Here is a 12,160-nt window from a genome sequence, read left to right on the forward strand (position 1 = left end):
TGTTTTTATATTATGACTTTCTATTCGTGACGGAAGTTTTTCATCTCTGTCCTTGAACATTTGTCCCTGCAGGGCGGACCTATAATGATTTGAACCAGTACCCCGTCTTCCCTTGGGTCCTGACCAACTACGATTCAGAGGAGCTTGATCTCACTCTGCCCGGCAACTTCAGAGACCTTTCCAAGGTCAGCACCCTGTTTTTAAAACTTTTTTAGAAAACGAATATGTAATGATAAAATGCAGATTAGGATCATACAGTAAGTCTATTGTTCTGTAGATCCAGGTTCATCAGAAGTTGGTTACAGACTAAACAGAGAAAGTACAAAAAATGATATTAGTACCGTTATAGTGCATGCTTTTCGGAGGTTTTCAGCAACAGTATGTGTCTTCCAGCCAATCGGTGCTCTGAATCCCAAGCGAGCGGCGTTTTACGCAGAGCGCTACGAAACATGGGACGACGACAGCACACCGTCTCACCACTACACAACCTTATACTCCACAGCTAACTCCACATTAATGTGGATGGTCAGAATAGTAAGTGTTCACGCAAATCACTTTGTAGTACCCCTTAGGGTTTTATACAGTTTGAATGTTAAAGGCTTCCTCTGAAGTGATAGATATGTTTCTGTGCCCATAGGAGCCCTTCACCACGTTTTTCCTCAACGCCAACGACGGTAAATTCGACCATCCAGAGAGAGCCTTCTCTGGTATCGGCCGTGCGTGGAGGAACTGCCAGAGGGACACGGCGGACGTTAAGGTAACTTCTGATGGGCTGAGGGAGAGCGGTGACGGAAATATGCCTAAAAAACATTTCAGTCTGCAGGAAACGAGTCTGTGCTGAGACATGGGGGTTATAAAGGGATCTAAATAAAAGGGTTTTCCAGAAATGAACAAAGGTTACATTTTTTTTAACGTTCAGGAGAGTCACAGATAACAGAAAATGAGGTAGTAGGGTGTAACGTATGAGGGGCTACTAACAGGTTCTCCTCAGGGTTGCATCCATTTATAGCTGACATATGTGCTATTCAGACAAAAATAACCAAAATTGCCACAGTAATGATCTATATACAATTATGACTAAAAAAAATAAGTGCCCTGTGATGGATTGGCTACCTGTCCAGGGTAATAAGTCTATAATAATAGTAATAATTGTATTTATAAGCGCCCTTCAAAACAGTCAAGGCCACTTTACAAAATAAAAATTTTGAAACAACAATAAACCAAATAAAGACATCAAAACATCAAATAGATTTGTAGAAGAGTGCAATAAATGTATTCATTATTTTTTTCCTATTCAGCAAGTTCTCAATTAAATGTAACAATCTTTTAAAGATATCTATTTTTATTTGATTACTTGTATAATGGTCAATGTGCTACAGTGCAACATGAAAGAAGGGAAACGGTCACTAAGTTAAGCTGACCTTAAATCTGACTGACCAACCTGCACAGCAAGTTATCTATACACTATTCATTATCATTGTCTACAATTTTGTTTTTCATTCATTCACTAATTCGCTTCTTCATCCACTCACTTAGTTCTGGCCATTTAGTAGGCGGGGCTAACTCTACCCCTGCATAAAGTGATTGGTGGATTGCTGTGGAGGTTAGCCAATCAGATGATGGGGACTGTTTAACTATCTTAAAATGACAAGTTAAAATGATTCCCAGTGAAGAGTGGCACAGCAACTGCACAATAATGAAAGAAATAATAAAATAAGGATGTGCAGTTTTAACAAAAGACTTCATATGAATATTTTTTCACTTATGAATTTATTAGATTATTTTAACAGCGCACAGCTAATTGTGAATACATTAGTTGTATGAATGAATTCATCAATCCATTAATTTCTTTATTGTCTTTATTGGGTTTCATTTAAATTATGACAAATTTGAATAATTCTAATGATTTATGTATGTATTGGATGGTGGCTCTCGATGATGCTATTCAGCTTGGATAAATTAACAACTACCGTTGTGTAGCCTTTTCTACAGCTGATAACAGGATTTAATTGATTAGTATAAAGATGAATTAAATGATGAATAATATAATGTTTTTCCTGTCATATAGGAGCTGATACCGGAGTTTTACTACTTGCCAGAGATGTTTGTAAACAGTAACGAGTACGAACTCGGCGTGCGTGATGACGGCGTTCCTGTGAGCGACGTGGAGCTTCCTGTCTGGGCAAAGAAACCTGAAGACTTTGTCCGCATAAACAGAATGGTAGGAGATGCCCTCATTTCTAAAAACACACAAACACCTTTTCAGATCGACCCTATGGACACAAACGATGTTCTCGACCTCCTCTTAGTCTCACTCCCTGCCTTTACCCCTCACTCCACTCAGGCATTGGAGAGCGAGTTTGTCTCGTGTCAGCTTCACCAGTGGATCGATCTCATTTTTGGCTACAAGCAGCGAGGGCCAGAAGCGGTCCGAGCTCTCAACGTGTTCAACTTCCTGTCCTATGAGGGAGCTATAAACTTGGACAATCTGGACACAGCACAGCGTGAGGTCGGACACCCTTCTTAGATTCACATGTTATCAAGAATTTGACAAAATCTCGGTTCTGACGTCACAGTTATTTAAGATCATACAGGGTAATACTGCATTAATGAAACTGTATTGTGCATTCAGTTCAATTTTGAATAGATGCAAAGCCATACCATAGATGCACAGTCCTTTCCAAAAGTATCCATATGCTTTGAAATTTTGCACATTTTGTTACTGTAAAACTACAAACTTCCTGGTATTTTTATTGGGATTTTATATAATACACCAACACAAACTAGTGCATAATAGTGAAGTAAAAGGAAAAAGATACATGGGTTTCTAAATATGTCTTTTTTGGAAATAGAAATCTTAAAAGCATGCGTCCATTTGTAATCAAACTCTTAAACTAATTCCACTGAATAAAATCAGCGGTAACCAATCCGGCTTTAGAAATAAACTTCTGCCTGTATGTCATTTAATCCCAGTATTGTTACAACTGTTCTGGGAAGGCCTGAGAGATTAGTCAGAGCAGATTACATAAAGAACATCATGAAGACAGAGGAACCTAGCAGACATCTTAGAGATAGAGTGGTGGAGAGGATTAAAGAAAGGTCCGTCTAGAAAACACCATCCTCTGAAGATAATGGATTACAGAGAAGCCGACGGTAACTCTGGAGGAGCTGCACAGATCCACTGGTCAGGTGGAAGAATTTACTGACAGAACTGTTAGTGGACCTTTAGAGATGGTCTGATGGTATTTTTGACAAGACAAGCTGGTTCAGATATACATTTCCTTCTGCTTTAACACCGTCTCTGTGTCGTTTGTCTTCAGGTGATTGAGGGTCAGATTCAGCTCAGCGGTCAGGTCCCCTCCCAGCTGCTGATAGAGCCGCACCCGCCTCGCTCCTCCGCCATGCACCTGGTGAGACAACAGCTGCTGCGGCACATACATTAGTTTTAATCGCTCTAAAGTGACCGCAGAGTAAGAATACCATCTAGCTGTAGCTGTTGTGAACAGAAACATGCTTCTTGTCATGTTTTTTTCTGTTTTGATGAATGCACAGTTTTGGATTTCTGTAACATATTGGCTCAATTGTCCCATATTTCCAGTCCAGTTATGCGTTTACTGAATTTCTTATGTTGTCAAGTAAGGTTTCTATTACATACAGGCGTATGTAATAATGTTTTATTGTTTTAGTTCTAGCTCTGTCCTCCTGCTGTCCTCAGCAGTGTGAGGCCTCGATGTCTCCACATGTCAAACCCAAACCTGTCAGTCCCGAACCCTGACCAGCCAGCTCCTTCACCCCCTCTCCTGGTTTTCAAGCCTCCTCAGTGTGTGAACCTGCTCTGACCCTGTGCTCCCACTAATTTACCTTTTCCCTCCCCTCCCTTTGTCCCATCCGTTCTGTCTCTCCTTATTCCTTCATCTCCAACCCTTCCTCCATCATATACCTTGACCTTCCCTCCTCTTCCTCTCTCTGTCCTATTCTCTCTTTCCTCTCTGTCTGTCTCACCAGTGTTTCCTTCCCCAGAGCCCTCTGATGTTTAAGGATCAGATGCAGCAGGATGTCATCATGGTGCTCAAGTTCCCCTCCAACTCCCCTGTCACCCACGTTGCAGCCAACACGCTGCCCCACCTCAGCATCCCGGCTGCCGTCACCGTCACGTGTAGCCGGCTGTTTGCCGTGAACCGCTGGCACAACACCGTCGGTGAGTGCTGCGGTGGACTTAAGTTGTTGTGATAAAACTCCCTCGTCCGTATACGTGACTGTGATGTCTGTCTGTTCAGGCCTCCGTGGAGCTCCAGGATACTCGCTAGAACAGGCCCACCATCTACCAATAGAGATGGATCCCCTCATAGGTCAGTGAAAAAACACCTGAACAGCAGATAAAATGAATTATTAGTTGTTGTTTTTTATATAGCAGTTGTGTGTTCCTACTGGGAGAAAAAAAAAAAAAAAAAAAAAAAACTGTGTATATATATATATATATATATATATATATAATATATATATAATATATATATAATATATATATAATATATATATAATATATATATATATATATATATATATATATACAGTTTTCCATTTCGGGACCTTTACTTAGTGATGGCCTGAGTTGGCCATGAAAGACAGATGGTTCTGTATTTAGAGAACCTTTTCTGTGTTGAGACGGCACCATATCGAACAAATTGTTCAGACTATCGACCTGTTCTCAGCCTCCCCTGGTTCTTTTATCTGATAAAGTGGTGTTTGCGTTGTAGACTTCTTTAGTAATAAAAAGACTCTTCAAGCCGTAACTATATTTTTCCATATTTAATCTAAAAGGCGGAGGAATGTTGGAACAGATTCAGAAAGCAACCGGCATCTGAGAAGAACCCTGTTTGTTCTCATAGACAGACATTAAATACCAAGCATGTGTCCACCCATTCAGGGCGTGCACAGTATGATATCAGCGTTCACATTGGTGGAGAAGATCATGCAGTAATGCAGACGTCCTTGCTGACACATATCACCCCTAACAGTCATTCTGTCCATTCTAAGTATGTCAGACTTTTTGCCTTCAGAGTCCGTTTAACTGTCATTTCCATGGCAACCAACTTTGCAGTTCAGTCTCTGTAATCTCATCTCTTACAAAATGATGAGTCTTTGTTTTTTTTTTTAAAGGGCACCTATCTTACCTTTTGATGCCTTCCTTTTCACATTGAAATCATCCACTTGTGGTCTATATAAAGTGGAACTGCAATCCTCCTAGCCTGAGTTCCTTGTTAGTTCACCCCTTGTTCTGGAGTTCATCTGAGAGCAACTCGTTTTGGTGCTGTCTCTTTAAATGAAAATAAGGCACTTCACACCCGCCCCCCTCCAGGCTCCACCCCGTTCTGCCATTTTTGTAGTACGCTGGGGGACAATGTAATGGGTTTTGTGGGTTAATTCACCCAACAACCGAACATTTTCATGTGTACACATCAACGTCTTTCAGTTTGAACTTCAAAATCGTGGCGAGAAAAAAATTGGGAGATTTGTGAAAATTTTAAGATGGAAATCAATGACCTTGTTTAGCGACGCCACAGCAAATACTGTGACATTATTGTTCAGAAAACCCTAATAGGGAAAACTGAACGGCTTGAAAAAATTTGGCCCTAACAGAGTATAAAGATATATTCGCAGCACCTGGAGAGACTACATTCAAATTTTCTACACTCCTAGAGACTCCAAGTACACAACAAAATGTATTTCAGGGCTAAAGTGGATTTTGCCTGATATGTACCCTTTAAGCATCGTGGTTTTTCTAAGAGTTTATAATGCCATGCGCTCTAATAAGGCCTTATAAAGAGAAAAGTCCCACAGCATCACAGATCATCCACCATAATTAACAGTGGGCATTTTGAGCCTTTTTATTCACACTTTGCTTCATGCTGCACCCGCTTGGAAAAGTTTGTTGCCTAGAAGCTCAGTCTTAGTTTAATCTGGAAAGAAAACACAAAGCCCCAGTTAAAGCCCCAGTGGAGTTTAGCAAACTTGCTTACATCTGTGATGGTAGGACAGGAAACGGCTACTCTGGCAAATCCTTTTGATAGTGTCTAATGATTCTTTATGAGACTTTGTGACCCCATAATGCAACTCTTTGCTACAGCGCTCTATCGTGAACTTTGATTAGTGGTTATTCTACCTCAGTTACCATCTGACTCACTGTAAACTAGCAAGACGAAAAGCAGGTAAAAATGTCACAAATGAAACAAAATCAGACATTCATTGCCTATAAATACAGAACCCAAACAATTTAACAAAAGTCTAAGTCTAATTAAAAACTTCTTGGATTAAAGAAGCAGCAGTGCAAAAGAATCCACAGTTGCAAACTCTTTAGAGTCTGGTTACCACACAGTTGGGAGATATGAGCCTCAAGCCCCGAACTGCGTACGACAAACTGTTAAAAGGTTCTGGTTCGATGATCGCAATCTGCGAGAGGTGGTGCATTGCTGAATAAAATCAATAATAGGAAAAGGAGCTAGTTCACGTGAAGCTAAAGGTTAAGACCAGTGATTGCTCTGACTGTGGATACGAGCACATTTAGGTGAGAGGTTATTCCTGATTTATAGAGATCAAAACATCTGCTAATCTTGAAGGCTGTTATATGATTATATAGTTTTTCCACATCCTTACCGGTGGTGCCAATTAGTGTGGTGGCCACATTTTTACTTCTAAATGACCCTTAAATCTACTGATCTGCAATCATTGCTCCAAACTAAACTGCTGCCTTGTGCCGTTTTTGTCTGCCTTCTTCCATCATGAACCTCCCTGTGCTTCCCCTGTAGCGAACAACTCAGGCGTGAACAAGCGGCAGATCACCGACCTGGTGGACCAGAGCATCCAGATTAACACGCACTGCTTTGTGGTCACGGCCGACAACCGCTACATCCTGGTCTGCGGCTTTTGGGACAAGAGCTTCCGAGTTTACTCGACTGAAACCGGTTGGTTGGTCATGTGGATATTTAACAGACATGTTCTGTGTGTTGTTTGATGTTCAAAGCTCGTATATTGCAAATACAATGAAATATTTAACCACAGCATTAAAAAAAAAGGAAAGACACTTGTGCTAATTCAGCTGGCTTGTTTATCCATTTGTTTAGGATTGCTTTCAACTGTTCTAGTGAACTGAAACACCACTAGTGTTTTTTTTTAATGTTTTATTTTCTATCTACATTTTATTCCTACATGCTTTTATTCTGTTTTATTTTGCTATATTTTAATCATGAAAATCACTTTGCGTTGTCTTTTTACTGAATTGTGCTATATAAATAAATTTGCCTTGCCTTGCCTTGCCTATCCTTCTGTCGTGGTTTATTTTCATCCCTGAGTTAAGTAGCCATGACCTCCCAGCGTCTGAGCAGAGGACACACGTTGACTGCAATGCCCCCCCCCCCCCCCCCCCTCTTCTCTACAGGAAAGCTGACCCAGATAGTTTTCGGCCACTGGGACGTGGTGACGTGCCTGGCCCGGTCAGAGTCCTACATCGGAGGGGACTGCTACATCGTGTCCGGCTCCAGAGACGCCACTCTTCTTCTGTGGTACTGGAGTGGACGGCACCATATTATCGGGGATAACCCTAATAACAGTGAGTGGCGTCACGGGTGGAGACGTCTGCGTGGGTCGCTCTGATGATGTTTAGCGCTTAACAGCTCGAATTTTCACGGGCATGTGTTTCCTCCAGGTGACTACCCCGCTCCCAGGGCGGTGCTGACGGGACATGACCATGAGGTGGTGTGTGTTTCTGTCTGCGCAGAGCTTGGGCTGGTTATTAGTGGTGCCAAAGGTCGGTGACATTTACTTATTTGAATAATTCAAATTAAAGCAAGGCATCCAACTAATTTGATGCTACTAAGTCGCCTTCATTCCTGCTCCTCAGAGGGCCCGTGCCTGGTCCACACCATCACGGGCGACTTGTTGAGGGCCCTGGAGGGTCCGGAGCTTTGCATGCAGCCTCGCCTCATCTCAGTCTCCAGCGAGGGACACTGCATCATCTATTACGAGAGAGGCCGCTTCTGCAACTTCAGCATAAACGGCAAGCTGCTGGCGCAAATGGAAGTCAACGATTCCTCCCGGGTAAGGCCGCTGCTACGCCGCTCGTGTAAAACGGGCTGTCGCTGTTCGTCGGCTCCTCGTTGCCGCCCCCTAACCTCCGCTGCGCCTCCCCTTTTAGGCCATCTTGTTGAGTAGCGACGGCCAGAACTTGGTGACCGGAGGCGATAACGGAGTGGTGGAGGTGTGGCAGGCGTGTGACTTCAAACAGCTTTACATCTATCCAGGCTGCGACGCCGGCATCCGGGCCATGGACCTCTCACATGACCAGAGGTACACCGGGACACGGGGACTGACCCGCCAACAAAATGAGTGGAATCAACACCGAAACTAAAGTGGCAAAATGCTGTGAACGCTATAGGTTTAATGGGTCAACGCATGTTGATCAGTCTAAATTAGCATTAGCACATCCCGTTAGTATAAATAAGATTTAAGTTAAGTTAAATCTGTCCGAGCAGCTGAGACCAAAGAGGGATATTTTATAAAATAATGGGATGTTAACATAAGTGTAGCCTATGTAAAACGCTATTAGAGCATGTTGAAAAGTTAAAAACTTTATTATTTTTGACATAGGTAGACGAAGGCTGAGCTATATATCTGGTTGTTCCACCTCAGGAAGCAACACTTGCCGTCTAGCATCTGTAATGAACCCAGTTTTTCTGATTTTTGTGATTATGGACAATTAATTCATGATTGATAAGGGCATGTGTAGTTTTTCTACACAGAGTCAGGTTGGTTTGAAAAATTTGCTGCTCTTTAATAAATATATTTAATCCAATATATTAAAACATAAGACATTAAAAGCTAAGTGTGGTATAAAAATGAAGACGAAAAGGGAATTATTTTTCATCCCTCTGATAATGATATTTGTTTCCTGTGGGACTGTGCCCAGTTGATGCTACAGATGCTATTTCTCTACCCTCCCCCTTGCAGGACTTTAATAACCGGCATGGCCTCCGGAAGCATCGTGGCGTTCAACATCGACTTCAACCGCTGGCACTACGAACACCAGAACAGGTACTGAGGCGGACGGCATGAGTTGGACAAGGGGAAGGAGTGCTGCATCGCTGCTGTGCCTCAGCATCACGAAGGAGGAGGAACCGCAGGTACCGAGACAAAAGGACTATTTAGTTTCAGACCTTAGGCTCTATTCCCTTGCATTGAGGATGCGACGGCGCTGCTGGGGAACGGCTTCCTCTGTGCACACGTGTGTAACCACAGACGCATAATAACCAGAAGACACACACCGAAAAAACCTGCTTCAGTAAAACAACAGAGTGGCTGCGACATGAGGGCAGAGGGCGAGCGAAGCAGAGGTCGATCCTCACGGGACAGATCGATTTCACTGTTCCTGGTACGTTTAAATCATCGCATACTCAAGTCTTTTTTTTCTTTCTTTACTTTTTCTTTCCCTTTGTTTAATTTCTAACTTTTTTGGAGTTTTGTTTATTCATTATTTGGGTGGACTATAAATTCAAATTATTTTCTTGTCTCTAAACTGATGCACCAGCCTCTAAACATTGTCCAGAAGTCGGTGCTATTGGCTTGATCTTAAATTTAGCCCTGAAAAACGATCCAGAATGTTGATTTGGTTTTTAATCTTCTTTAATTTTATCTGCCTAGGTTATTATTATTATTGTTGTTGTTGTTTTTTTTTTTACCCAAATCTGATTTTATGTAAATAAGGCTCTTCCTCCATCAGAGTCACACTCGTTCTTTCACTGCACAAACTGCGCTTCTCACCTTTAATTTATTAATGACTTGCTGTATGTAAAATACTGTGTAATAATTATTATAATGTCGACAAGACTGATGGTAAAAATGGTGGTATCAAGTTTTTTTTTCCTTTTGCTTATTTTTTATTTTATTTTATTTTAATTTTTTTTTTTTTGCTGAAGACGGTTATTATAAAGAGCTCTTCTTTTTTTTTCTGTGCCACCGAGGATGACAAACACGAGACTGACATGATTTCCTTTGTATATTTGGTGATTGTTTTGTCAAATATGTACATAAGGTCTTGGTTGAGGCTTGGCAGGAGGCTTTCTGGGCTGAATGGTACTGAACGTGCAAAGGAAACCTTCACATACCCACGTTTGTTGATTATTTAAAAAAAAAAAGTAGACAAAAAAAGAGAAACACCTCAGTTGTAAAAGTTTGTTTTGTATCTGCACTTTGCACCAATCACATATCATTATTTATTAGCTTGGTTCTTTCTGGTCGGCCGCCTTTCTGTTTAGGCTCCACACGTTCGTTTTCATTTATTTCTTCCTCCGGGGGATTATTTGTGCATCGATGTTTGTACTTTAGGAAAAAACCGTCGCGCTCATGTGTGATTCTTCAGTTTTACAACCTCACAGTTGTAAGCAATATCATGATTCTGTAGCTGATAGAGACGGCGAGGAGGAGAGAGGACGGCGTGTGACACGTACTGTATGTGTGAAGCCATCATGATCAAACGCGCACATGCACATACTCTTATCGACAGGTTCAAACTTACGTATCCAAAAAAAAAAGCTTAAATATTTTTGGATCTATGAAACCGTAAAAAAAAAAATACTATTGTATTCATGTTTTATTGCAAAGATGTAAAATATGACATGTGTGAGTTGGGAAAAAAAATCATAAGAAAAATAAAATATGCAAAGAATTTGAGGTCTGGACTTTTAATTTAGCACATTGTTTGTTGGTTGTCTATTACATTCCTTCGTCTTAGGAGAAATGATTCAAGTTGGATGAAAATGCAACATTGTTCTTTCAATATACAGAACATTTAACCATCATTGGCTCCCTGCTACATCCATCCATCCATCCATTGTCTTGCTTATCCAAGATCAGCCCACTGGGGCAACAGGAGAGAAACCCAGACATCGCTCTCCCCATCGAATCCTCCAGCTCCTTCTGAGGGATCCCAAGGCGTTCCCAGGCCAGACAGGATAGACAGTCCCTGAAAAAAAAACCCAAGGGCAGTCATCCAGATGACATCCTGATCAGATGCCCAAACCACTACAACTGGCTCCTTTCGATGCGGAGAAGCAGCGGCTCGTATCCGGGATCTCATCCTTTCAGTCATGATCCTCACAACTACAGGTGTGGGTCGGAACGTAGACGGAGCGGTAAAACGGGAGCTTTTTTTTTATTTTTTTGGCCTGATCTCTTTCTTCGCCACAACAGACCAGAGCTTCACCAATCCTTCCGTCCATCTCCATTTCCGTCCTATCACTCGTGAACAAGACGACATTCCCTGCTACAGGTGTATAACAATCCTTTAAAAAAAATGATCTTGTAGTGCAGCAGCATACTTTCACTCTGAAAGTGTTTGGAGGAAAAAAAAAATCTAAAAACTAGATTTTTTTTGAGTAAGTTCAGTCGGTGTGAAAAGAAAAATAGTGCAGCACTTACTGACTTCCCTAAAACTCCCTGTAAAATAATTTCATCAAAGCGTTTTTAAAAAATAAAATCTAAACGTTATCTTTTTAGCTCAGAGAGTTTAAAGTAGTACTCCTTGACTTCCTGCGTTGCCAAACGTTTAAACATGACCTGACAGAAGCCATGCCCTAACTAACTAACGTGGACGTGGGTTGCTCTTATTCAAGCGCTAGATACTTGAGAATAAGCCTCACTTGTCTATATTGACGCACATTTAGAGCAACTATTAATAACCTTAAAGCAGCTGGAACAGTGACAAACAAGGTTTGACCCAGGTTTATCACATCACCTCATGCAGTGAGGAGGGCGGTACGGGAGGCAACAGCCTCAAAGCTCAGTGTTAGAGAAATGCAGTGAAAATGGCATGTTGAAGTCACCAAGTATTCATAACAACCATTAAGTGCATTCCAACTGCACTTAATGCAGTTGGAATGCAACTGGTTGCTTGGGAGATATACCAGGACAAAAAAGTTTTTTCTGTCCTATCATCACAAACTTAAATATTTAGTTTGTTAAACTATAGCTGTGGAAAACCACTTCTTGCTCAGTGTTAAGTACAGTATAATATTTGATGCTTTGGTTCTGTTTTCTTTTCTAGATGCTTAGGGAGTCTTGTTCGATGGCATCATGGCGTCTTTGACATGCATGGTGATTTTTGAATAAAGAT

At 41.4% G+C, this 12,160-nt stretch overlaps 1 protein-coding gene across 15 annotated transcripts in view; it reads left to right on the top strand.

The window, feature by feature from the left end:
- The window catches only part of nbeaa (neurobeachin a), a 150,968-nt gene extending 140,347 nt beyond the window's left edge, over window positions 1-10,621 (top strand). For 10 of the 15 annotated variants that reach the window (XM_021324598.2, XM_021324601.2, XM_036143011.1 and 7 more), the window contains 14 exons: window positions 73-185; window positions 394-534; window positions 638-757; window positions 2,069-2,221; window positions 2,345-2,509; window positions 3,321-3,410; window positions 4,006-4,198; window positions 4,278-4,349; window positions 6,804-6,959; window positions 7,433-7,603; window positions 7,700-7,801; window positions 7,895-8,091; window positions 8,189-8,340; window positions 9,001-10,621. In XM_021324598.2, the coding sequence (XP_021180273.2) occupies window positions 73-185; window positions 394-534; window positions 638-757; window positions 2,069-2,221; window positions 2,345-2,509; window positions 3,321-3,410; window positions 4,006-4,198; window positions 4,278-4,349; window positions 6,804-6,959; window positions 7,433-7,603; window positions 7,700-7,801; window positions 7,895-8,091; window positions 8,189-8,340; window positions 9,001-9,091 (1,916 nt within the window). In that variant the 3' untranslated portion in view covers window positions 9,092-10,621. The remainder of the gene's footprint in view (window positions 1-72; window positions 186-393; window positions 535-637; window positions 758-2,068; window positions 2,222-2,344; window positions 2,510-3,320; window positions 3,411-4,005; window positions 4,199-4,277; window positions 4,350-6,803; window positions 6,960-7,432; window positions 7,604-7,699; window positions 7,802-7,894; window positions 8,092-8,188; window positions 8,341-9,000) is intronic. The other 5 variants (XM_021324602.2, XM_036143013.1, XM_036143014.1 and 2 more) reach the window with 1 other exon arrangement.
- Window positions 10,622-12,160: the final 1,539 nt, after the last annotated feature.

The sequence above is a fragment of the Fundulus heteroclitus genome, chromosome 11 (assembly GCF_011125445.2).
Source record: "Fundulus heteroclitus isolate FHET01 chromosome 11, MU-UCD_Fhet_4.1, whole genome shotgun sequence".
Classification (NCBI taxonomy): domain Eukaryota; kingdom Metazoa; phylum Chordata; class Actinopteri; order Cyprinodontiformes; family Fundulidae; genus Fundulus; species Fundulus heteroclitus.